Source organism: Ixodes scapularis, unplaced genomic scaffold, assembly GCF_016920785.2.
Source record: "Ixodes scapularis isolate PalLabHiFi unplaced genomic scaffold, ASM1692078v2 PGA_scaffold3__209_contigs__length_174095766, whole genome shotgun sequence".
NCBI lineage: Eukaryota > Metazoa > Arthropoda > Arachnida > Ixodida > Ixodidae > Ixodes > Ixodes scapularis.
In genome coordinates, this window is record NW_024609868.1 from 109,289,071 (window position 1) to 109,315,024 (window position 25,954).

At 45.6% G+C, this 25,954-nt stretch overlaps 1 protein-coding gene across 1 annotated transcript in view; it reads right to left on the reverse strand.

Moving 5' to 3' along the window:
* Positions 1-21,374: 21,374 nt before the first annotated feature.
* Positions 21,375-25,954, reverse strand: part of LOC121837248 — a 90,586-nt gene continuing 86,006 nt past the window's right edge. Inside the window, exon 2 of the mRNA XM_042292833.1 lies at positions 21,375-22,205. Coding sequence (XP_042148767.1) covers positions 21,375-22,205 — 831 coding nt within the window. The remainder of the gene's footprint in view (positions 22,206-25,954) is intronic.

Genomic DNA, 25,954 nt, shown 5'->3' on the forward strand with positions numbered 1-25,954 from the left:
ACTCTGACTAAGAGCAGCTCGATCCGACATACGAAACGTAAACTTGATCGTAGGCACCGGGAGGTGCTCGATCGAAATTATTGCGACAAGGTTGAAACAAGTTTTCATTATACAATTTTTTGTCATATCAAATAAACATAAATCAACGAATGACACGACACGCAGACATCCAAGATATCTCGTCAACACCAAGCGCTGGCCTCCCAAGAACGATATCAAAATAATATATCGCGGATTCCGACTTACCAATGACAACCCTCGCCCTGCTATCTCCGCCGCCTAATCGCTGTCAACACCAATGGGGCTGCGAGCGCTTCAGCAACACCGGCACTCCATGCGGCCTATTCACAAAATTCTTGTAATTAAAAAGCGCGCCTAATGCGGCTTTGCAAGCAGTGGCATTCTTTACGGCCCCAGCTGGCCTAACAACGAAGGATTTTCGGAAGAATAAAAGGTCGGTGTATGTCAATGCGATAAACTGGTGGTGCTCTTTTGAGCCAGTTTGCATTGCCGCCTTCTATACAAAAAGTCAATTTCATAAGAGACCGATGCGTGCCAGACACCGATCGATCTAGCGATTAAGAGACCCTCTATAGCTTCAGGAGGGAGCATTTTCAGTACGTTTAATTCTGCGGCTGTTCTTGCCCGTTGGGTCTTGGCGCTAAGGGGAAATGACTGGCCGAATACTAGCGGAGGAGGACAGCTCTCAGCAGGCGCATTATCTGAGTCTTCTCACGGCACATTGCATGTCGGGAGATTATATTCCGCTTTACCTTACAACAGACTGAAGGAGACGCTACGAGTCACGTGAGCCAACCCAATGCCGTGTTAGTGTCATATGACTGTCGAAAGCGGCTTAGCTGCGCGCCTGGCGCTCATTACCCGATATATTGGCAGCATTCGATTGGCCGGCATGGCTGGTGGCGTCGGCTCCGGAACATTGTAAGGTGACTCCGAGCATAGTAGGCCGAGGCTTTCATTGCTGATCAGGCATCATCGAGTGATTAAATTCGGATTAAGGCCGCCCATACTTTGCAATTAATGGAAGATGATCTTATACAAGAGGGACAGGTTTCTGTAGTAACGCCGTCCAAGCAATTAGGCACGTGTGTGCTGAGGCCTTTTGAAAGGCAATCAAACCTGGGCACGTATACGTTCCTTAACTGCCTAAGAATATTGCTCAATCCCCTTAATTCAGGACAAAGCAACACGTAAAAAAGATTGCCCCGTATTATTTCAACCAGGAAGTAAAAGTGTTCGCGCGGTCTAGAGTATCGAAAGAGAAAACTTACCTTTTATATCTACATTATACTTGATGCAGTTACTGAAAGAATTGCACTTCGAGGTTTCAGAAACAATATTTGTTTTCAACCTTATATGTGCCAGTGTATAAACTTGCTTAGGGTCACCGATTGGTAAATGTTAGCTTTTTATATTAAATAAAATCTGCTTACAGCTTCACGCTATTTTGTTTCCTGTAAGCCTAAAGTTTGTTCAATGATGCATGCATTATTTTCTCCTGACTTCTTTGGAATATTAGCGTTATATCTACCGCTTTTGAGCTGCCACCTTGTGACAAACTGAAAAGGTCAAATCCAGCGACAGATTTGACCTATTTAGTTCTTGTATTAATTGATTAACTGATTGAAATATGTGTTCATCGACATTTTCGTCTGATGCCTAAATGCTGATGGGCAGCTTCCAGTTTCTTCGAATGTGATTCTGGGGGTCATTATATGGACCGACAAGTTTATATGATTAAATGAACTGAAGTGAAAGTCCAAATAACTTTTCAGAACTTTCCATAAGGATGCCATCCAGCAGTGTCTTCGAAAATATTGAACCCAATACCCGGACCAGGCGGATTTTTTCGGTCGCTCACCAGTCACCTAGCTGTGTTTGGAGATTTATGTTTGTCCTTTGTCCCTCTTGTTCCCCTTCTCCAGGGATTACTTCCGTCATTCTTGTCCAGCTCGCTTGCACCTTTGCATTTAATTGCATTATAGTAACAAGAGGAGGACTTCACGTGTTCCTAGAATCATCTGCAGGCGCCGTTGTTCTCCGATCTGAGTAGAAAAATGGGTTAGTGCCCCGTCACTTGCCTTGACGAAAAAGGAGTGTATTTTTCTACTCAGATCGGAGAACAACGGCGCCTGCAGATGACTCTAGGAACACGTGTAGTCCTCCTATTGTGTTTTTTTCTTTTCGTGGCTTTTGGGACGGGAAATTTGTGTATTTATACAGGTTGTCAGTGCCAATAAAGCTCAGTCGTAAGTCAGCCCTGTGTGTGTCTACCGCCTTCTACTCTGTCCTTGTCCCTGCGCCGTTTGTTTTCCGATGATATTAGAGACTAGTGATTCGAGAAAAGATAATGCAGTGTGAAGTTTTACTTTCCGGTATAATTTATATTTAAAATAAAAGAAACAACTTTATTTCCATACACAAAAATAAAGATGCGATACTAAAATTGTTTAGGTTAGTTATGTATTTCCGGAGACACACCATTTCAGGTGAGCGGCGCCACCACGCCGGACTGTAAGAGCCTCGATACTCTCGGTGTACGAATGGATCGTAGCAAGCCGAGATATTTTATCCTGCACGAGGATAACGTCTCGTGATTCTCATATGGTGATCAGATAAAGATTATAAGCTATCACCAAGTAAAACAGTAGGTTAAATACCCCGCGGAGAAAACTGTGATAAATAAGATGTCCTTGCATTCAAAGTAAGCAGTCGTTGGCGCATCAAGTTCGGCACTTTAGACTAGGCTTACCTCGATGTACCAATTTTCTAAAGTTTCTTCTAACCAGATCCGGCTGTCCGTGCTACATATATGTCACAGCTTCCTTCTGTTGATGAGTTGCACAGCCGCCACGCGTGCCAAGACTGAATGCCAGGGAAGGTGCGCACCGTCAGCCACTCTTTTTATTTATTTGTTTCACGATACCGAACTTTATTTTTGTCCAGATACTCAAGGTGCACGCCTTTTAGTTTCTCGGATAGAACGCTCACCATTGTCCTGGCCGTCTGAATGGTGTTTATTGAACTTTCTCTCTGGTTGCTCAGCGTGGCCTGGTGCTTCACGAGTCCGTCCGCCAATTCCGTCGCATGGATTTTTCCCATGTCCAGATGCAGAAAATAAGTACTGGGCTTGTGGGAAATCGTTCTGCGCAAACTGGTGAAGCTGGTAGCGATTCTTAAGATGACTGGCGGCCCCGTCATTTAAGTACGTCACGTACGAGTATACCGCAACGTTGTCCTCAACCCACTCTTTCACTATTTCTAGAGCCAAGCACGTGAGAGCGACGTCGTCACACAGGTCCTCACTGATGATAGCAACGCTGTTTGTAGATTTTCTTGTCGTCACTACAAATGTAAATATTGCAATTTTTTTTCTTCAGTGGTATGCTTTAACTTTGTCAGGAAACACGATGGTCCAATTTTCAGCAAATTCTAAATGAAAGAGAATGCTCCCGCGTTGCATGCAGCTGCTTTTTATCGCAGATCGCTTTATCTTGCGTTTGGCGGATATGGTTGCAAAATATCCAACTTTGAACCGTTACGCGAACGACTTCGGACTCCCATGTTGTAAGCACAATCTCTTCATCCTTTGGGATATGCAGTTCCTCGAGTGAAAGATACTGGCCTTTTGGGGCAGTGATCACAGTCTCCTTAAAGACACAGACTTGTTTGTGGGTCGCACAGTAATGCTGAAGTCATTTCACCAGTGTTGAATGTTGAGCCTGTAACGTTCTCTGCAGCGGCAATACAAAGGTAATAATTGGCGCAGCGCACACAAACGCACACTTCCTGAGGGCCCGTTTTCTCGAACGCGAACCGTGGAATACACTTAACCCATCTAGGCAACAAGGAATCAAATTTCGTTAGCCTAACGCCGAAACCAGGATGCTTGTGTTTGTATACTGGAAAGACCTTTCGGATTGAGCGTGTCAGGAAGCCCATTGGCACGAACGTTTTCTCCCCATCGAGCATGACAGTTCTGGTTGGGACCTTGGCGCGAACATTGTAGCTCGTCTTTCGCGAAGAACTCAAAGGCAGCAGACAGGTTCTCAGGGCTCACCTTGCACCTCGTGTAAGGATCCGCATCATACCACACACCATGCTTTTCCTTACCTAAAACGTAAACACTGTCGCCATGTTAACCTTCCCTAGTTTAACATGGCGACAGTGTTTACGCTCTTTTGAATTTAGGTGGGGCTCGAATATTTGGGGGTTCTGTCTTCTGTCGGTGTGCCTCATTGTGCCTGATATTATTGCCCTCGAAGCCAGCGAGTGGGATGGCAACAGCTAGGGAACAGGCATCGGTGGCCATATTTTGCTGGTTGAAGCGAACCCCCCTTCATCCTTGACAGCGAGCGCGGAAATGCGAAAGAAGATTGTATTGGCCGTTTTGCCAGAACTAGCGACGAGGGTCTCCTGCTACTTTCGTCGACTATAGCGCCATAACCGTGACCTTCGCGAGTAAATGATTGTTGCTAGCCACAGAACACTATCACGCAGAAAAGGGAATGCTTGAATATGTTTTATTCTCGATATAAATCAGGGATATATATAAGAGAGAGAGAAATAGAGGTTAAAAAAGATGAGCACATAGTGCCGTAGGAAAATAAAGTAAACAAAGTTCCCAGTGGCCGATAGCTGCCGGATCTTTTCCCAGATCAGTAGTTCGTAATATGATAGCTCTTTGTACACAATAGTTTCTCCTCAATTTTAGTGTGTGATTGATTTCTATAGTTATCAATGGCCTCATATGAATAACAATGTATAAAATATGTGTGTTAGTTTCATAAAACTGGAGCTCAGAGTCACTTCTGGTATAGGGCACTGCTGAGTGTATGCTTTGAAAAAGGACCCTACTTTGGGGAGTTTCTTCCTCTTTCTCAATAAAATAATTCAACATGTTTTAATAGAAATTAATGTTAAAATACACTATAAGAGGGTACCCAATTTTTAAAAAAAATCGAAGGTGGTGTTTTTCTTTATTCGCGTCAGAATGTTTCGTTGTTTGATTTTTTTCTCATGTTTGCCCGACTATCGTATCACTCAGATACTTTATTTATTTTTTAAATAATAGTCATATATAAGTAAAGTACTGTCTGCAGATCATATAATAATGATCAAATTATTTCATGAGATAGAGGCCTCCTAAGTTTGACATTTGTCGTTCGAGCAGTCATGTTTGGCAATTTTTAGAAATATAAAAAAAAATTTAAATAAATATTGGTACTTTATATTAGAAGTAATCTGTACCCATAGTTTGCGTCTAAAAAGTATTAGCATTCTGTTAGTGTTATCGTTTTAGTTATTCACTCTCAAACGTGCCCCCTCCATCAGTGCGAGTTAATGCAACTGTCCACCTCTTCATGCCTTACGACTTTTCCTGTACCAGATATTTTTTCTGGTCAAAACTAAAGGCCCGTTCACACGATGCATTTTTCTCGCGAATGTAGTGTCGCGAAATGTAGTTTCGCGAAATGGTTGCGCCGTCTGAACGAGTCCGAACAGGACGTGCGCATCTAAAAAAAGTTGCGCGCACACCTCGCTTCTGGAGCGAGCTTTTGCTGAAACTTTGCCGAGTCCTGTCAATCACTCTGAGGGCGCCGCCAATGGCCGCTCAGAAACGCTCTCACGTGGCCTTTGAGGGGGGAGCGAGCTGTTTCAGAAGACCACTTCACTGCCGGTGTTGTAGCAAAACCAAATTCGAAAAAAAAAACAAAAAAAAAAACGAAACCATGTACGATGGATACTGCCGTCGCTTCCGCAAGCACGTCAAGCACGTCAAGCACCACTGAAGGAAAAGTGAGTAGCATATCGGAAAAAAATCCAGCGATGGACGAAGACAATTAGCGGGAGTTGGCGAGATTAGAAGAGTGCTCATAGCGTTGTTGTCGCGACGATACCGCTGGATAAGAGACCGCCGAGTAAACTGACACCAAGTTTGCTTTGTTTACAAGCGAACGTGAAACCACGTGAGCTCTCTGAAACAGTTGGCACAGTAAAGTCGGGGCAGACATGGGCGTTTCTATGAATAGAAACGCTACGAATTCATAGAAACGCTACACTATTCATAGAAACGTATTCATAGAAACGCTACGCACGTAGCGTTTCTAGGAATACCATGTGCATTGATAGGAGCTTTGGCAATGAATTGGCTGCGTACGGGCTCGGCGCCGGCACATGTCCTGCACGTACAGGTTGCCGCTTTGATCGGCTTAGCGCACACGCGACATCGCTCCAAGTAGTTCAGTATGTGAGAAAAAAATTAAAGTGAATTGACTACATATAATGAGCAAAGCAGGTCCCCAGATAAATAGCGATCTGATTCGGAGCTCACTCAAAACGGTGCATCGGTGTGTGTTGTTGTTGCACGTGAAGCGGTACTTGTAAACGAGCACATTTCGCGAAACTTGAGTGTCGTGAAACTGTTGCGTGCCTAAAAGATGCATCGTGTGAACAGACCTTAAGTGTGGATTCGTTTATACCAGACACTAGGCAATAGCATATAAAAACGTCAGTTGATTTAAAAATGTCGCCCAGCCACCCTTTAGTTGATCTTATCTGAAATCACCCTACTAAAGATTTCAGATTTGTGGTCGCCGGCGCATGCACCGTGGTACCGGCGATGAACACGCGGCTACGCTTGCACGGTGATTGACATTGACACACAGCGACGGACACATGGCGATATACATACGCTGTAAAATGTACCCTCTAAAATAAACTACTGATAATTGCCGATGTAAAAAAAAAAATTGCTCGGAAAAGCACCCCTCCCTCCCCCGGAAAACTCCTCAGCCTGCCCTGCCCTCCCCCCCCCCCCCCCCCCCCCCCCGGGAAAATGGAAGGTCTAAGCCGCTGCACGTGACTAAAAAAAAGTAATCGATTACAATTACTATTACTCTTGGCTAAAAAGTATTCGATTAGGTTACTTGACTACATGACAGCAAAAGTAATTGGACATTACTTTAAGAAGTAAGCGTTACTTTTCCGATTACTTTATTGCGTGAAGACCTGCATCTTTAGCGCTCCTAACAATGAACTGCTTCCAACCTATATTTCACATTTTTACAAGTATTGAAGAAGAAAAAACGGGTTCCCTCTTCGTGGTCGTTGCACCTTCACAATGCGGACACAAGAATAGAATTAGTTTCAAGAAGTTTAATGATTTGGGCGTTCGCCCAAATCATTAAACTTCTTGGGAAGGTGGGAAGGGGAGGTGAGGGAGCGGAGGGGGTTCTAGATCTTCTTAAGCTTAAGCAAGGGTTGTCGCTCAAAGTTTGCGTCGCTCATTTTATTATTCACATGTGGATGAACTCGCATGTTATACAAAAGAGCAGCAGCTCCAGGATTTGAAACGGATCATGTGTAGTATCAATTAGCGGAAGAGATTGCCCCGACCAATTCTCAACTCGAAACCTTGCTTGTCACAAAGACCACATACGGGAAACAGGGAAATATATAAACTGGCTTTGTCATATTTTGCATCCACTTTTGACATTCTTCGGTTCTTGTTTAACGGGCTGCGAGTAGGTACCGTGAGCAGGATCGTTTTGTTTTTATTATTTCTGTGTGTGTGTGCGTGAGGGGGCTAGTTTGAACGAAGGGCTTACAAAGCTACATTCTGATCCCTCAAACTTCGCCCTGAATGGCCTTTGTCACACACTGGGGCTTTCCTGGAGCTTCCCACTCCCAGTCAAAACTCGAAAAAAAAAAGAAAAGAAAAAAAAAATGGACATTCCACAGTAACTGTACACACAAAGGGGTTGGCCTCGTCTCCTACAGATTCCCAAAAATCTTTCTTTCTTCCGATCGAAAAAATAAACAAATTTTATTTTTGTCAATTCAGAAAAAAAAATGGCATGAGCAGGGGGGGTGGGGGGGGGGGGGGGGGGTTACGTTTTGTGTAAAAATAGTAACGGTTAGAAGTAATTTTTATTGCTTAAAACTAATCGGATTATTCTTGTGATTACTGCCTAATAAAAGCAATCAAGTGATTACAAAATTACTCCAAAAACTAATCGATTACAAGTACTTTGATTACTTGTAATGCGTACGGTACAAGTCTGATTTGAGGTCTACCTACTGTACTTTTACCCAAAAGCAAATCAGAGCTCGGCGTCGTTCTGACGTCACCGCGACCCCTGTGCAAGGAGCAGACGACTTGCTCAACGCACGGCCTTTACGCCTTGCGTACGTGATAAATTATACGTGATAATTGCAATAAATTACTTTATTCCTCGCGTTCTTGAAAAATTGTACGTGGTAATCGCAATAAATTAGTTTATCGGGCAAAACCCTTGGCCAAAGCAAATCTGGCGAGAAATAAGTGTTACCGGGAGAATTAAACTGAGAAATGAAACCCTATCTTCGTCTGAGATGTTATGCACGTTATCAGAACATTATACTGCTTTAATAACTTCACTAGCGCTTTTTATATTAGTCCGAAACAAAAGGTGTAACACAAGCGAAAGTTCTAAACTCGAATACACGGAACACGACGGCACTTCACAAAATAGTATTAGTCATGTTAAGTCTACATCTCCAGACATAGCGGTATTTCTTCTTGTCTCTTCTTTTTTTTTCTTTCAAGTAGGCACAGCGGCGTTCTCAGAATCTTCAACCAGGCTGGTACTTTCCTCCATAATTTTCAGGGAGCGATGAAAATGGATCTTGCCGAAAAAAGTTGGATGATTGAAAAGATGCTAAGGGCTGTACCCTTTATAACCGGCTGTATCTTGCGCCACCTTGCCTAGTATTCCTCAGTGTTGCCAGATGGACGCACCACAAACCACCAAACGGCTGGAGGAATTAACCCAAATATAACCAAAGTCGCTGAAATTCGATGTTATCTCGAAAAAAAAATCACAATTTATCTATAAAATTCCAGATACACGGTGCCTAAACGTTCCCTCAAACTAGCAAAATGTTCCTTATTCCTTCAATGACCTGATGTTTTTTATTCTGGGACATCTTCATCAGGTTGCCAGCCTTTGTATGGTGTTCCCCTAGGTCCCTACAAGCAGCATGAAAAAAAAAAAAAAGTTTTTTTTTTCAATCAGATAAGTCAAATTTGTTTGATTTAAATCAGATTTATTTGAGTCAAATTTATTTTATTTTATTAAGATTTTTATGGTTTAGATCAGACTAATTATATTTAAATTACTGAAGCTAGGAAATAACCATTCTTTATCGCCAGATGTATTTTTCAACATGGCAGACTGAGTGATCGATTTGTCTGATCAGTGATGACGGTGGGGACGAAAGAACTACTGCCAATGTAAAGTACAGTTTAGTCATCTTTCTTTTGTTGAAACCCCCCTTCCCCCCCCCCAAACTCCAGCAAAAACCGTTTGATCTGTTTTTGTTTGTTAATAAAAATTGACTTGATTTTTGTTTCAAGGTCTAACATGATTGTAACGGGACATCCTTTTTTAGTTCTTTGTTTCTTTCCTCGGCGTTTTGATTTTTTAATAGTAATTTTACGCAGCTGACGAAAAAAGTGGAAGGTAGAAAGACAGCTCAGCGCTATAATTAGCTCAGAAAAACATTTCTGTTTTGCTCGTGTTCAGCCTTACATAAATCTACCTTGCTTAATAATCTTTCAATCTAAATATGAAGCAAGTGTACATATAAATAATAAAATGGTAGACAAACGGTAGACACAAATATATTTGCGGGATTATTTTGGTAGGAAAAGTTTGACGTAAATCGTCTTAATATAAATGGTCTTATTTAAATCACGAATTAAATAATAGTGATTTCTATTCTCTGCCTTGCCTACAACCATCCACTCGACCTTTTCGACCTTCAATTATGTTTTCAGAAGGTTGGCTAATTATTTTTTGTTAATTAGCTCAATAAAATACAACTGGCGCTTCTAGACGATGTTTACTAACAACATATCGTTATTATAAGGTATGTTCTGGGCCTTCCGTTCGTTTCAAAGCTTGGTGTATCGTAACAGACCGATCTCACCAGCCAGTTTTGTTTCGCCACCGCTGCCGCAAAGCGTAGAGGGAACTCTAGTCTTTTTGCACGTGCGACAACCTTGATGGAGCTCGACACGGCACGAGCAATCTCGGCACTGGCGCCGGCCTTTTGTGAACTAAAGTTATAGCGGCTACACGTATGCGCCCAACGCTTAGTGAGATCGGTCTTTAGGGACACACCGCATAATGAGCCATTTTATAATGTATAAACCCTTGCCTTCAAAACTGTTTCGAAGCCGTGTGGACAGGCAATATACCACCGTCGTTTTCTTACTTTGTTAGAGCACTCCGTTCCGGTATCTACTAGTAAGGAATGGCTGAAAACCAAGGTTGTGCATATTGAAGACGCAGACGACTTTTTGAACACGTTTTTTTTTTTATTAAGATTATCCAGGGCGATATGCACAGAATTTTGTACAAGAAGCTAAGCATATTATGGAAGGACCAGCTATCCTACTAAATCACATTTTCTAAGTGTTGGAGGCAACGCGTTGGCGCTTCGTAACAATTAGTAACAGTCCTCGCTATGTTTTAAAACAGTAACGTATAACGTACACACGTGACTTGTATTGAGTAATGGGCAACGTAGTTTACCTTACTCTCTACTTATTCTTCCTAAAAGACACACATAATATAACTAATATTTTTTTTCTGAATTTGCGGCGCCAATTTCAAATATCGCGCTTATGCATAAGTGTAACGTCTCAATACAGTAAAACGTTTCAATTCACAAATAAAAAGTAACGCAAGAGTGACGTGCGTTACTTTTTATCCGTAACGGCAACAGTATGCCTTTCCTATTTCGTAGATAATGTAGTCCCGCAACGCGTTCCTTTTATTCGAAAGTCACGAGTATCATATTTTGTCACATTTTTTTCAGTAATGCCTTCAAAACTATTTAATATCAATAAGCATATTACAATCTTTGTTTTTGTACTTGACGAGAAAAAGTATGACAAAAAAGAGCAGAGCCTTCCGAGACTTGGCACCAATACTGTCACCAAAGTCTATTTCACACCCCTGGGAGTGTCTATGATCGGAAAGGGCAAAAAAAGGAACGTTTTTAAGCCTCTTATGACTGCTCACAACCGCCTGCGTAGCGGTCGTCGGCAATGACAATAGGCTTCTGGCGCCTTTTGTTGCCTCCGCGGTCGCGAACTGTGGTGTAACGCCAACACCACAGTTCGTCGACACCTTCTGAGTCCTGACATCGGATACAAGAAGGGCGTGAGAGGAATAGAGAGACCTTCGGGGCGAGACCATTTCCACAAGTCCCCGTCTCCTGTGATATCGATTTCAAATTTGGTGGTGCCTCGGAGTAGTTGTACTTTCCCTGGCAAACACTCGTAAAAGGCGGAAACGGAAGCGATCCTGAAGAAGCATAAGGTTTCGTTGACGCTCCCGCTCCGGAAGCCATTCTCTAATGGCTGCGACAACAGGGCTTTTCCGATCGGAATTGTCTTCCTACCCAGAAGAGCACCCCTCGCGCAAAGTAGAATTCTGTTTAATTTTTTCTTACTTATTCTCGGGATTTTGCAAAACTTGTGAACAACACAACTTGTCTAAGGTTAGGAGTCCCTTGTCTTATTTTAAGGTTTTGAACGTAACTTAGCGAAACATATGGGGGTTACACTGATATGCAGGTACCCTTTCCTAGATAGTTATACTGAACGCAATGATTCACTCTTTGTCACAGTTCAACGGTCGTCGAATATTTTTAGTTAGTGTTGTGCCACAAAAAGGCAGATGTTGAAAACCGGTAGTTTCGATGGCAACATTTCCGCTTCTTTGGGAAGAGCTGAAGGAGTGGCATAATGTACGGACTTGCTAGTTCGCGCTCTGGTGGATTCAGTCGAGCTGAGGATTCACTGACATTTTAGTTCAGTAGACCGCTTCCATTTTGTCTTTGTTTAAAGTGTAGATTTGAAGAGTGGCTTGGATATATCTTGAATGGTATCGTAGGCGTTAAATAAATCATCAAATATAGGACTTCGACCTGATTATTTTTAAAAGTAACTGTGTAATGGCTTCTTTGTTTTATGAGATGGTTAGTCTTAGCAAACTCTAATGTCGATTGACAGCTGCATCGCTTCTTATGCATTACCAGAGCCGAAACGTTGTACTGTCTGTAAAAATTAATTTTTGATTGCTCAGAAAAATACCAGTAAATAAAAAAAAAATACTTCCACAACATACTGATATTCTGAAAATACAACACATCGTTGTGTACGACACCAGGGCCGATTCTAGCTTTGTTCGAATAAAGCAAAAAGCCTCATGTACTTTCCGTTTAAATCAAGATAATAAAGAGGTGTATGCACGCTGTGTGTGTTAAAGAGGATCACATGGTCAGTCGTAATCACACTTCTCCAAAACGCGGCACCGCGTGTCTCTCTCCGGCGAGCCCTCGGCTGCTGGCATTCGCGGCAACAATCTAGACGCCTGGGGCAACATGCAATATACCGCTCGAGGGGTGTCCGGCCGGCTCCTTCGGGGGCCGTCGACACACTCTACGCCTGCTTGATGAGGGCTATGGTGAATAATTTTAAAGGCGCTATATTGCGATCTTATTTTTTCTTTGTGGTTACATTGTTGGTATACGCTCGGGCTCTATCTTTTTTTGCTTTCTATTGATAAGGCTTTATGACGCTTGCGAAGATCGGGAGTGCAGCCTTCCGTGTACGGCGGCCTCGGCGACCCCCGAAAGAGCAGGCAGGACCCGACGGGACACCCCTAGAGTAGTTTTAATGTTGCCCCACGTGAATATATTAGTTGCCGCGAATGACACCAGTCGAGCGGTCGCCAGAGAAAGCATCGCGCTCCCGCATTGAAAACAAAAGTGATTTCAGGCACATTTGCCTTTATGTAGTCATCACGCAGGAAATACCGCGCTCATACATGGAGGATTGCTACTACCCTCAAAAAAAAAGAGCGAACCTCGGACATTATCCTCCATCAGTGTTACACGGGACAGCGCTCCAGGAACCTGTTCCTGATGGAAGAAACAAGCGCCTGCCACCATCAAGTTATGCATTGGAGAAACAGAAACGTAAACTCAATGCATTTAAAGCAAACGTTAAGGTTCGATGACGGTGTTGTTTCCTTCGCTAATTTTTAAGTTTTTCAACTGCGTCTTTGGACTATTTATGTTTCGGAGACAAAAAAAAAATATTTTACACAGACGAAATAGAGGAAGCGTTGAGCGGTAAATCCCTACATGTGCCTCTATGGTCTTGACGAAAAGTACAAAAGAGATAACCATAAAAAATTGCCTGCAGAAACGGCTATTGTTGGATGCCTATAAATCGCGATAGTATTCGTCCTAAGACTCACGATGCAGTTTACTGTCAATACGACGACGGAAATTTAAAGTAAGGACTCTATTTTATGAATATTTTACGACGCAGTCATTGACGTTAGTGCGACTGCAGCGCGCCACTTCGAAATTGAGTAATTGCTTTGTTTTTAGAAAATCGGTTTATCTTCTGCCTCTGTGTAATCGTTTGATGTTCTAGCTGTTTCACCACCGTCATTCACCATGTACCAAATATATATCAACTTAAACCAATAGTTGCTCCGTAGCTTTGGCGAAAATGTGAATGTTTGCGTACTGCCGCTCCGTTGCGCGGCGTGGGTTCATCTGCTTGCGCCGCAGCCATCAGTGATTGCTTTGCAGCTCGGGAGCAAATCTGAATGTGCGCGTACTGCCGCCCCGCGTGTGCGCGGCACGGTTTTATCTGCTTTTTAGGACAACGTCGAGGACGACGTCAAAGACGGACGACCGTTACGACGACATCTAGGACGATCTCAAGGACGACGTCTACAACGACATCCAGGACGACTTCTGGAACGATCTCAAGGACGACCTCTCGGACGACCTCAAGAACGACGTCTAGGATGACTTTGAGGACGACATCGAGGACGATCTCAAGGACGACGTCTACAACGACATCCAGGACGACTTCTGGAACGATCTCAAGGACGACCTCTCGGACGACCTCAAGAACGACGTCTAGGATGACTTTGAGGACGACATCTAGGACGATCTCAAGGACGACGTCTACAACGACATCCAGGACGACTTCTGGAACGATCTCAAGGACGACCTCTCGGACGACCTCAAGAACGACGTCTAGGATGACTTTGAGGACGACATCTAGGACGATCTCAAGGACGACGTCTACAACAACATCCAGGACGACTTCTGGAACGATCTCAAGGACGACCTCTCGGACGACCTCAAGAACGACGTCTAGGATGACTTTGAGGACGACATCTAGGACGATCTCAAGGACGACGTCTACAACGACATCCAGGACGACTTCTGGAACGATCTCAAGGACGACCTCTCGGACGACCTCAAGAACGACGTCTAGGATGACTTTGAGGACGACATCTAGGACGAGCTCAAGGACGACGTCTACAACGACATCCAGGACGACTTCTGGAACGATCTCAAGGACGACCTCTCGGACGACCTCAAGAACGACGTCTAGGATGACTTTGAGGACGACATCGAGGACGATCTCAAGGACGACGTCTACAACGACATCCAGGACGACTTCTGGAACGATCTCAAGGACGACCTCTCGGACGACCTCAAGAACGACGTCTAGGATGACTTTGAGGACGACATCTAGGACGATCTCAAGGACGACGTCTACAACGACATCCAGGACGACTTCTGGAACGATCTCAAGGACGACCTCTCGGACAACCTCAAGAACGACGTCTAGGATGACTTTAAGGACGACATCTAGGACAATCTCAAGGACGACGTCTACAACGACATCCAGGACGACTTCTGGAACGATCTCAAGGACGACCTCTCGGACGACCTCAAGAACGACGTCTAGGATGACTTTGAGGACGACATCTAGGACGATCTCAAGGACGACGTCTACAACGACATCCAGGACGACTTCTGGAACGATCTCAAGGACGACCTCTCGGACGACCTCAAGAACGACGTCTAGGATGACTTTGAGGACGACATCTAGGACGATCTCAAGGACGACGTCTACAACGACATCCAGGACGACTTCTGGAACGATCTCAAGGACGACCTCTCGGACGACCTCAAGAACGACGTCTAGGATGACTTTGAGGACGACATCTAGGACGATCTCAAGGACGACGTCTACAACGACATCCAGGACGACTTCTGGAACGATCTCAAGGACGACCTCTCGGACGACCTCAAGAACGACGTCTAGGATGACTTTGAGGACGACATCGAGGACGATCTCAAGGACGACGTCTACAACGACATCCAGGACGACTTCTAGAACGATCTCAAGGACGACCTCTCGGACGACCTCAAGAACGACGTCTCTAATGACTTTGAGGACGACATCTAGGACGATCTCAAGGACGACGTCTACAACGACATCCAGGACGACTTCTGGAACGATCTCAAGGACGACCTCTCGGACGACCTCAAGAACGACGTCTAGGATGACTTTGAGGACGACATCTAGGACGATCTCAAGGACGACGTCTACAACGACATCCAGGACGACTTCTGGAACGATCTCAAGGACGACCTCTCGGACGACCTCAAGAACGACGTCTAGGATGACTTTGAGGACGACATCTAGGACGATCTCAAGGACGACGTCTACAACGACATCCAGGACGACTTCTGGAACGATCTCAAGGACGACCTCTCGGACGACCTCAAGAACGACGTCTAGGATGACTTTGAGGACGACATCTAGGACGATCTCAAGGACGACGTCTACAACGACATCCAGGACGACTTCTGGAACGATCTCAAGGACGACCTCTCGGACGACCTCAAGAACGACGTCTAGGATGACTTTGAGGACGACATCTAGGACGATCTCAAGGACGACGTCTACAACGACATCCAGGACGACTTCTGGAACGATCTCAAGGACGACCTCTCGGACGACCTCAAGAACGACGTCTAGGATGACTTTGAGGACGACATCTAGGACGATCTCAAGGACGACGTCTACAACGACATCCAGGACGACTTCTGGAACGATCTCAAGGACGACCTCTCGGACGACCTCAAGAACGACGTCTAGGATGACTTTGAGGACGACATCTAGGACGATCTCAAGGACGACGTCTACAACGACATCCAGGACGACTTCTGGAACGATCTCAAGGACGACCTCTCGGACGACCTCAAGAACGACGTCTAGGATGACTTTGAGGACGACATCTAGGACGATCTCAAGGACGACGTCTACAACAACATCCAGGACGACTTCTGGAACGATCTCAAGGACGACCTCTCGGACGACCTCAAGAACGACGTCTAGGATGACTTTGAGGACGACATCTAGGACGATCTCAAGGACGACGTCTACAACGACATCCAGGACGACTTCTGGAACGATCTCAAGGACGACCTCAAGAACGACGTCTAGGATGACTTTAAGGACGACATCTAGGACGATCTCAAGGACGACGTCTACAACGACATCCAGGACGACTTCTGGAACGATCTCAAGGACGACCTCTCGGACGACCTCAAGAACGACGTCTAGGATGACTTTGAGGACGACATCTAGGACGATCTCAAGGACGACGTCTACAACGACATCCAGGACGACTTCTGGAACGATCTCAAGGACCTCTCGGACGACCTCAAGAACGACGTCTAGGATGACTTTGAGGACGACATCTAGGACGATCTCAAGGACGACGTCTACAACGACATCCAGGACGACTTCTGGAACGATCTCAAGGACGACCTCTCGGACGACCTCAAGAACGACGTCTAGGATGACTTTGAGGACGACATCTAGGACGATCTCAAGGACGACGTCTACAACGACATCCAGGACGACTTCTGGAACGATCTCAAGGACGACCTCTCGGACGACCTCAAGAACGACGTCTAGGATGGCTTTGAGGACGACATCGAGGACGATCTCAAGGACGACGTCTACAACGACATCCAGGACGACTTCTGGAACGATCTCAAGGACGACCTCTCGGACGACCTCAAGAACGACGTCTAGGATGACTTTGAGGACGACATCTAGGACGATCTCAAGGACGACGTCTACAACGACATCCAGGACGACTTCTGGAACGATCTCAAGGACGACCTCTCGGACGACCTCAAGAACGACGTCTAGGATGACTTTAAGGACGACATCTAGGACGATCTCAAGGACGACGTCTACAACGACATCCAGGACGACTTCTAGAACGATCTCAAGGACGACCTCTCGGACGACCTCAAGAACGACGTCTAGGATGACTTTGAGGACGACATCTAGGACGATCTCAAGGACGACGTCTACAACGACATCCAGGACGACTTCTGGAACGATCTCAAGGACGACCTCTCGGACGACCTCAAGAACGACGTCTAGGATGACTTTGAGGACGACATCTAGGACGATCTCAAGGACGACGTCTACAACGACATCCAGGACGACTTCTGGAACGATCTCAAGGACGACCTCTTGGACAACCTCAAGAACGACGTCTAGGATGACTTTGAGGACGACATCGAGGACGATCTCAAGGACGACGTCTACAACGACATCCAGGACGACTTCTGGAACGATCTCAAGGACGACCTCTCGGACGACCTCAAGAACGACGTCTAGGATGACTTTGAGGACGACATCTAGGACGATCTCAAGGACGACGTCTACAACGACATCCAGGACGACTTCTGGAACGATCTCAAGGACGACCTCTCGGACGACCTCAAGAACGACGTCTAGGATGACTTTGAGGACGACATCTAGGACGATCTCAAGGACGACATCTACAACGACATCCAGGACGACTTCTGGAACGATCTCAAGGACGACCTCTTGGACGACCTCAAAAACGACGTCTAGGATGACTTTGAGGACGACATCGAGGACGATCTCAAGGACGACGTCTACAACGACATCCAGGACGACTTCTGGAACGATCTCAAGGACGACCTCTCGGACGACCTCAAGAACGACGTCTGGGATGACTTTGAGGACGACATCTAGGACGATCTCAAGGACGACGTCTACAACGACATCCAGGACGACTTCTGGAACGATCTCAAGGACGACCTCTCGGACGACCTCAAGAACGACGTCTAGGATGACTGAGGACGAAGTCGAGGACGACCTCCAGGACGACATCAAATACGACCTCTAGAACGACGACGAGGATGACTTCAAGGGCGTCAGGACCTTCGAAGAGAGTGCGAATGTCAAGGAGTGCGTACTGCCGCTCCGCATACCCGCGGCGTCTGCGTGTTCACGGCGCATACGCGCTCCGCGGATACGCACGGCGCATTCGAGGCCAGGTCCCGTATCGCGAAAATCGGGTGTCACAAAGGGGGGGGGGGGGGTAGAATAAAAAAAAATGAATAAAGAAATGATCCACTCCGAGGATAAACAGGAAATCACGTGAAAAGAACAAAATAACTAAGTGGACAAGTGACTAGCGCTAGGTTCACGCCCGGTGTAAAGTCAGCAGAGAGAGACGACTACCACGTGGAGGATAAACAAACAAAAAAATAAATTTAATAAAATGAAAAAGAGCCGAGCACGGCAATAGACCCCCAACACAAACCACGTACCAGCTAAATGCTACGGAGCCCTGCGAACTAGAAGCTAATACTAAAAGAATCAACGCTGATATAACAGGACCAAGGCGACAAAACAGCGACGAAAACCCGACACTAATCAAAAACAAGAGCAAAAAGAGATTGAGCACGAACGTTACCGCTACACACACGGGATCACCCTCAAAACAGTCGCGACAGAAAGTAGCACTTCGTATAAATCGTCACAACGTTCAACACTTCGTACTTCAGAGCCAGAGGATGAGGTAGACAATTCAAAGAAAACCAGGCTTAGCTTTCGGGTAGGTGTTGAGTGCAGAGTAGTCCGTAGCCTGGAGTTGTCGGCTGAAGAACGACGTCTCGGAGCCCGGCGGTCGGGTCACAAGCTCGATGGGGCCGACACCGCGCACCAGACAGCCACGCACGCTCCAGCACATCAATCTCAAACACTTGTCCGACAGGCAGGGCAGAAGCCGAAAATGATAAGCTCTAAGACTCACGTGCAGGGAGCAACCGCGTCCAGCAGCGACCCGGCCAGCGCCGGGGCTCGACTACTTTCTTGGTTCCCAAATCCCCTTTAATAGCCCCTCTACCGACCAACCTACTGAACCCGCCTTTCGGGTCAGCCACCTTCCCGAAAAAAAACGAAGCTATCCGGCATCGACCCAAAATGCAGAACCTTTTACATTTTTCAGACAACCAAACATACGTGAACATCCATACCCCCGTACGATTCCAAAAACTTCAATTATCGCCGATACACAGAAAACGACCACAACGACAGACGGCAGACTGAGTAAAAGCCTGACCACACTAGCGTGAACGGCGCCGCGTCCCAACGCTATGTGTCCACATTGGACTCCGTTTTGCGGGCGTCACGTGACAACACTGGCTCTCGCGATCGCGCGCGCGCTTCCCGTCGGATTTTTTGCTCTTTTGTCGTCTGCTCTTCGTTAGATTCTTCCGTTTCCGCTCTCATCTTTCGCATATAGACGCTTTGCAGCAGCTGTGCATGGACGCCGCCATAACTGACCTTCAGTTTTTGTTTCCTCTTATTTCGTTCATTTCAATTCATCATTACCATAGCAGGCCAGGTTATTGCCATGTTAGAATCAGCTGTGTCCTTTTCTAAAGCATCGGCCTTTGTAGAGGATCGTCAACTACCGTTTCGGTTGCTCGGCATCTCGGTAAGACAAGAGAAGGTCAGCAATGGCGGCTGTAATTTGGCGCGTGTGTAAAGCGTCTATACCAGCATCGAAACCGCACTCACTGCCTACATAGTACGTGTCCACGATGACCTGGTGATAAGCGTGAATGGGATTATTTTATTGAAAATACTATCAGTCTCTATTGAGACTATGATAGGTTGGGTATACAAGTGTGCAAAGATAATAACAACAAAAGCAGCACACACTTGAAAAGGTACTATAAAAGATGTCACCATGAAGATATCATCATCATATCCTAGCCTGTTCGTTGATCTTGCGACGTCGCCACGCTCCGAGGGGAAGGAGGCATAGGTTTTGGGTCCGGCCGAGTTGGTTCTACCGAAACACCGAAGGACAGGTCAGTGCTTCGCTGCCCAGGCGGCGCGCCAGTGATGAAGGCTACTTTCGAAAGTGTCACCAAATCAACGTGACATCCGCCACAACACAGACGACATGCAACAGGTGCCACGGAGAAATTCAGTTGTAACTCCGAATTCCTCTCCTATAATTTCCCAGCGGTTGTTCTTGGCGTCATTATTTAGGTAGTCTGGGTGCGTATTGTTATATAAAAAGGGAAACAGTCGCACAGCTTCAAGGAACAGCTCCTTTGCGAAAGGCATTGGGGGAAATAGGGATAGCAGACGAAACGAAACGACGTTACGTCCATCGGAACGTGAAAGACGCGCGGAGGACCGGCTTGAGCGTTGCCATGGCATCGCGGCGTCACTATCTACACCACCTCCCATTGGCTCCTCTCATCTGCGCAGTCTTGGGTGGTAACGCGTTACTAGTAACGCGTTACTGTAATTCTGTTACTTTTTTGGTAACTTGTAACTGTAACGAGTTATTTTTTTAAAAAATGTAACTTGTAACTGTAGTTCTTTTACTTTTTCTTAGGTAACGATGGAAGTAACGACGTTACTTTTGTCGTTACTTTTCAGTTTTTTGTGAATACTATATCATTGAACGAGTACAATCTTGCTATCCCTTGCACTTTCCAAAATTTCTGTTCCAACACTTCGAGTGTCAATTTGGCCTTGCACAAACTTGCGTATACATTCCTTCTCGCGAGTCACGACTTGAATATAGCCACGTTTAGAATTGATGAAAACAAAAAATAGTTATCTTTATAAATGAAATTGTGCTTTGTGACCCAACACTTACATCTTATCTTGAAGCACTATCTATGTTACTTTTTTTTCGTTTTTTTTTTTTTCTGCGCAAAAGATTTTTAATTGGGTGCATCAACCGTGAAACAACAATACATGCAGATGGCACGCGGGTTGCCGGAGTAGTGGCGCATTTTGACTTACGTCACTACCCCGGCGTGGTGTCAACAATCGAGGCAAAATTTACTGCTGTTTGCGCGGGGTTTCTTTCTGGCTTGCAGAATACGAACTAAAATATGTGCAGGGACCCTATGAACCCAGCGCAACCGTCAACGAGCCAGCAATGGGCTAGCGCTACTAACGGTAGGGATGTTGATGAGAACAAAGTAGAACTATCATGGCTGGCGTACAGAGAAGAAGAGAAGAGAGAATAAAACTTTATTGTCCCAGCACTGTCGGCGGGATGACGGGTGCAGCCGTCTCATCCACCGCCGCCCTAGAAGATGGCCGATATCCCCTGGACCTCGGCGGCTCCTTCGGCTAGCCGGGTGGCCCAGACATGATCTTGTGGGTCTGAGCTGAGCAGTAGGGCCTCCCAATGCTCGCGGTCTTGGATTTTGCGGTCATGAATGGTCGGTGCCGCCCGAGAGCATGCCCATAAGATGTGTGGCAGATCCGCCTTCTTCTTACAGAATTTACACGTATTTTCAAATTGACCCGGGTAGAACCGGCTACAGGCCACTGGGTTCGGGTACATGTTGGTTTGGAGGAGGCGCCAGGCCACCGCCTGCTTCTTAGTGAGTTCAGGTTGAGCCGGTGGGTACCGGGCCCGTCCCAGTCGATAGTGATTCGTAATTTCTTGATAGGTGAACATGCGGTCTCCTCGCGTTCCCTGTTGGGCGGGCTCACTGGCTCGGCGTGTAAGACCTCGAGCTACCGTGTGAGCCGCCTCGGTGCCTGGGAGCGAGGAGTGCGCGGGTAACCAAATAATTTGGATCGTCCCGCGTTGCCGCTGTTGGTGATGGTCACCGTACGTTCTTAAAATTTTGAGCGCCTCTGACGAGATGCGCCCCTTTGCGAAATTTCGGATGTCGATCTTCGAGTCGCTTATAATAATTTTAGCTTTGGCGGAGGCCACTGCTAGTGCGATGGCCGCCTCCTCCGCTGTCTCGGGGTTGTCCGTCGCCACGGTCCCGCTTACGAGAGGCTCCCCGTCCGCGCCCACCGCTACGACGGACATGCCCTTGCAATTTCGATATTCCGCGGCATCTACATAAACCACGCCCTCGACGTCTTGGTATATTCGTTCCATGTTGCGAGCTCTTGCCTCCCGTCTCGTACACAGAGTATTTTTTTGTGGTAAAGGTGGTTGCTAACAAAAGCGTAAACTACTGTACTTTTTCATTTTATGCAATAAAACTTAAAAAGAAGCGTTTTCTAGTTGTTCCTAATTTTTTCTGTTGTAGAAACGTAACTGAAAAGTAACGTCGTTACTTTTTAGAAGTAACTGTAACTGTAGCGAGTTACTCTTTTGTTCCGGTAACTGTAACGGTAACTTCGCTACTTTTTATGTGAAAGTAATTGTAACTGTAAGGAATTACTTTTTAAAAGTAACTTACCCAAGACTGCTTCTGCGGCGAGCAGCGGCGAGTTCTGAACCGCGCAAGTAGCGGTTGGCACTGCGGTGCTGTACGTCGCGCCGCTGAAGCCGAAAACTGGTTTTGGTCGGCAGCCGGTAGCGCCGCCCGTCGCGCCGCAGGCCTCCGCGACGCCAATGTGGTCGCGCCTTTAAGCAGCTGCCTCCAAAAAGCGCGCTAGCCCGAGGAAACATCTCCGATTAGAGAACAAAAGAGAAAAACGAGGATAGCTCGGCGATACCAATTATCCTGGCGGCGCCCTCACGTGCCAAATCGGCACTATGCGCGGGTCAGCACACGCACCCCTCCGTCTACGAGGTCAAAGCCACAAACTGTGTCCCAGGGTAAGATATAATCCGTTCCGCCCACCAAAAGAAAAAAAAAAAAGAAAAGCCAGGAACGAGCAAACTCGTTGGGGACAAAAAAAGGAAAAGCTAAGGGAACAACTGAGATTAGAAGCGCCACCACATTCCCCTTATCCTGACTATACGACACTTAAAATTATCCGGAAATGAAATCGTAAAAATAAAAAATAAAGAAAAGCCTTAATTTCTGAAGCAGGGTGAAGCATCTAAAGAAAGCTATCGTGTTAAACAAAATAGGGATACCTTTCTTTGCTAATTTAAAAAAAAAAAGTATGATCTATTATGTCAAGTATGAAATTTAAATATTAAAGTACGAACTCGCCTACTCGGGAACAAATAGTACAAAATCAGGATATGAACCAGAGGTGGCAGTAATCACAGGGCTTGAAGGAAATGAAAGTAATTTCAAACCCGACAGTGATTAGTTAACCAATAATGCTTTTTGACGGACTCTAGTAAAATCACTTTTTTTTTTCGTTAACGCTATAGTGTTTTCAAAACGATACCACCAAACAACCTTGATTCAAGAGTACAAACAGTGTGTGTTCGGTGGCGCCCTCTCTCGACAGAGAAGTGAAATGCCTCGATTGTTCTGTCAAGGAGCGCTCCTTGATATTTATTTTTGAGCACGTGTTTTGCTTTAGAGAAGCGGCCGGCAGACGCCTTCGTGGAATTGGCACCAAAACGTTTGGTTTCACATATTGTCCTTCAGACATGCCTCTGCGGGACAGGTATATGGGGATCCTTTCCCGGTAAAGAAAAAAATAGAGCATTAGTGGAAATCAATATACTCATGGGTATTATCAAGAATGTACGAGGCTACAGAGATGTCAGGTCCCGCCTGGGAAGCCCGGAAGACCCGTTTGTTTCGGGACCTCCTTTGACCTTCTTCGACAGGGTATTTTTACACACTGCCCCTCCCTGGACGCTACCAGCTGGGACCAAATTGATTATAAGATTGATTCCTCCTTACATCAAAAATCTACATGGCACCTTCCCCGCTCTCCTAGGTTGAAAACCTCCTCCTGCTCGCACTTTAGACAAGGCCTTTGCTGTCCACGGGCCCGATGAAATAACCAAACAACTTAGCGATATTTACATACCCTCATCCCTCCGTGACACATACCCTTCGTATTCCGGCACTTTCAATTCCGATCTCGATGCCTCTTTCAGCCTTCCCGAACGTGATGCCGCTTTCGCCCACAACAAAACCCATGCAGCTCCCGGGGAGGACGCAATGACATACACACTTCGAAACCTTCCTGACTCTGCTAAACAATTCTTAATTGACACCATCTACAAATTCTATACAGCCTGATTGGAAATTCCCTCTAATCACTTTTATCTCCAAATCGGGCTGTGGCAAGTTGCATGATGATCGTCAACTGATTAATTAACAGGCACAAGTCTTTACTTTCTATTTGCCAACCCTGAACTGAAGCATCCAGGAGTCTATGAAACACTTAAAGGAATACCCTTGTGAACGCAATATATTGTCATGAAGGCCACCAGGACGAATAAAGGTATGAGTCCGTATGAACGAGACTGTCTCTGCCACGCGTTTTCAGATCTACGCTGATATGTCAGCGAATCAAATCAGCGAGCAAGGCTTGGGCAAACGATTTGTCGACGACTGCCCTGACTTTTGCAAAGGTAAATTCTATAGTATTCAATTCAATAACCTTTTTTATTCCTTCCATTGATCAAAATGACTGCAAATATCCCTGTTTACATAACAGGAAATGTGCGAGGTAATCTCAAACTTCTCCCTCAATCTTCACACGGATACCATACTAACACCAGGGGACACTAATTAGAGAATGTGTCTAGACACCGAAACGTTTTTCCTGAAATGTGAAAAAAGCGGTGTTTCAAAATGGTCTTATACCCGCACACTTTTTCAAACAAGGGCTGCGAAGAGAAAAGGGGAAAAAGGCAACTGAAGAAGGTATTCCTTCTCCTAAAATGTGAATTGACGATATAAAGTAGATTTAATTTAGTCGACAAGACACCTTGCTAAAATCTTGATATGAAATCGGATAAAAGAAAACAGTAAATGGTATCACAGAATGTTGTTCAATTTTAAGCTTGTCGATGTAGTTAAAGCCAGTATAACGTAGAAGCAAAGTTTTGTCAACAGCGAGGGTTCCAGCATAATAAATACGGCATGCAAATTGCGAAAGTGCTACAGGGTGCTCTCCGCTTGAACCCACGTAAAAAAATCAAAAAGTAAAACCACCGTCACGCAAGCAACACGTGTCGCCTGGCATACACCTTGAGTGGGATAGTAATCTTTCCGTTTCCTCAATGTCGCGATGGTGTCTTATCATATCTTCCTATACGCTAACTCAACTCTGCTACATCAAGCCGCGTTGGTGGCGCTTCGGTCGCACTTACGCTCTGAAAATGGGCGGTGGTCGCCATGCGGGAAAGGTATTCCTGTGCTGTTCTAAAATAAACCATTCTAAAACTTGCTTTCTTGTCAAAACGCCGCGACTGGGGCTGTACCAAAAGAGCTGGAGAGGTGTGAAGATCAGTTTTCATGTGTTTTCTGCCTGCTTGATTCTTCCAAGAGAGTGGACGGGTGCCGTAGAAAGAAAAAGAAGCAGACACCGTCGGACGACGATTTCATGTGGGAGCTGCACTTTGAGTTAAATTCACGGATACTTGTGGTCATCAGGTGTATTTGTCTTGTTCCAGCATGAACAAAGGAAAACCGTCAAGTTGTCCGGTGCACCCGCGGACCACGTTCAGTGCCTCCTCATATTCAGACGGCCACCTAACCGTTAGAGCTGTCGTCTGTTCCTTGAAACTAGATCAAACTGTCGTCGACTCGTTTAAACGACAGCTGTCAGTAGAACAAATGTTGCAATAAAAAGATAGTGCAGGTTTAAAAAGTTTTTTAAGTTTGAAGGTTGCAAGTGGATGCAAGGACAAGTTGATCATCGTTGCCAGTGGTAATCACCGACCTGTTATGCCTGATTAACATGGTCCGATTCTGTTTGCGATTTTTAGTATCGACGTCAAGCAGCGGAACTATTGTACACACCTGAGCGACATCGCAACTAAAAATA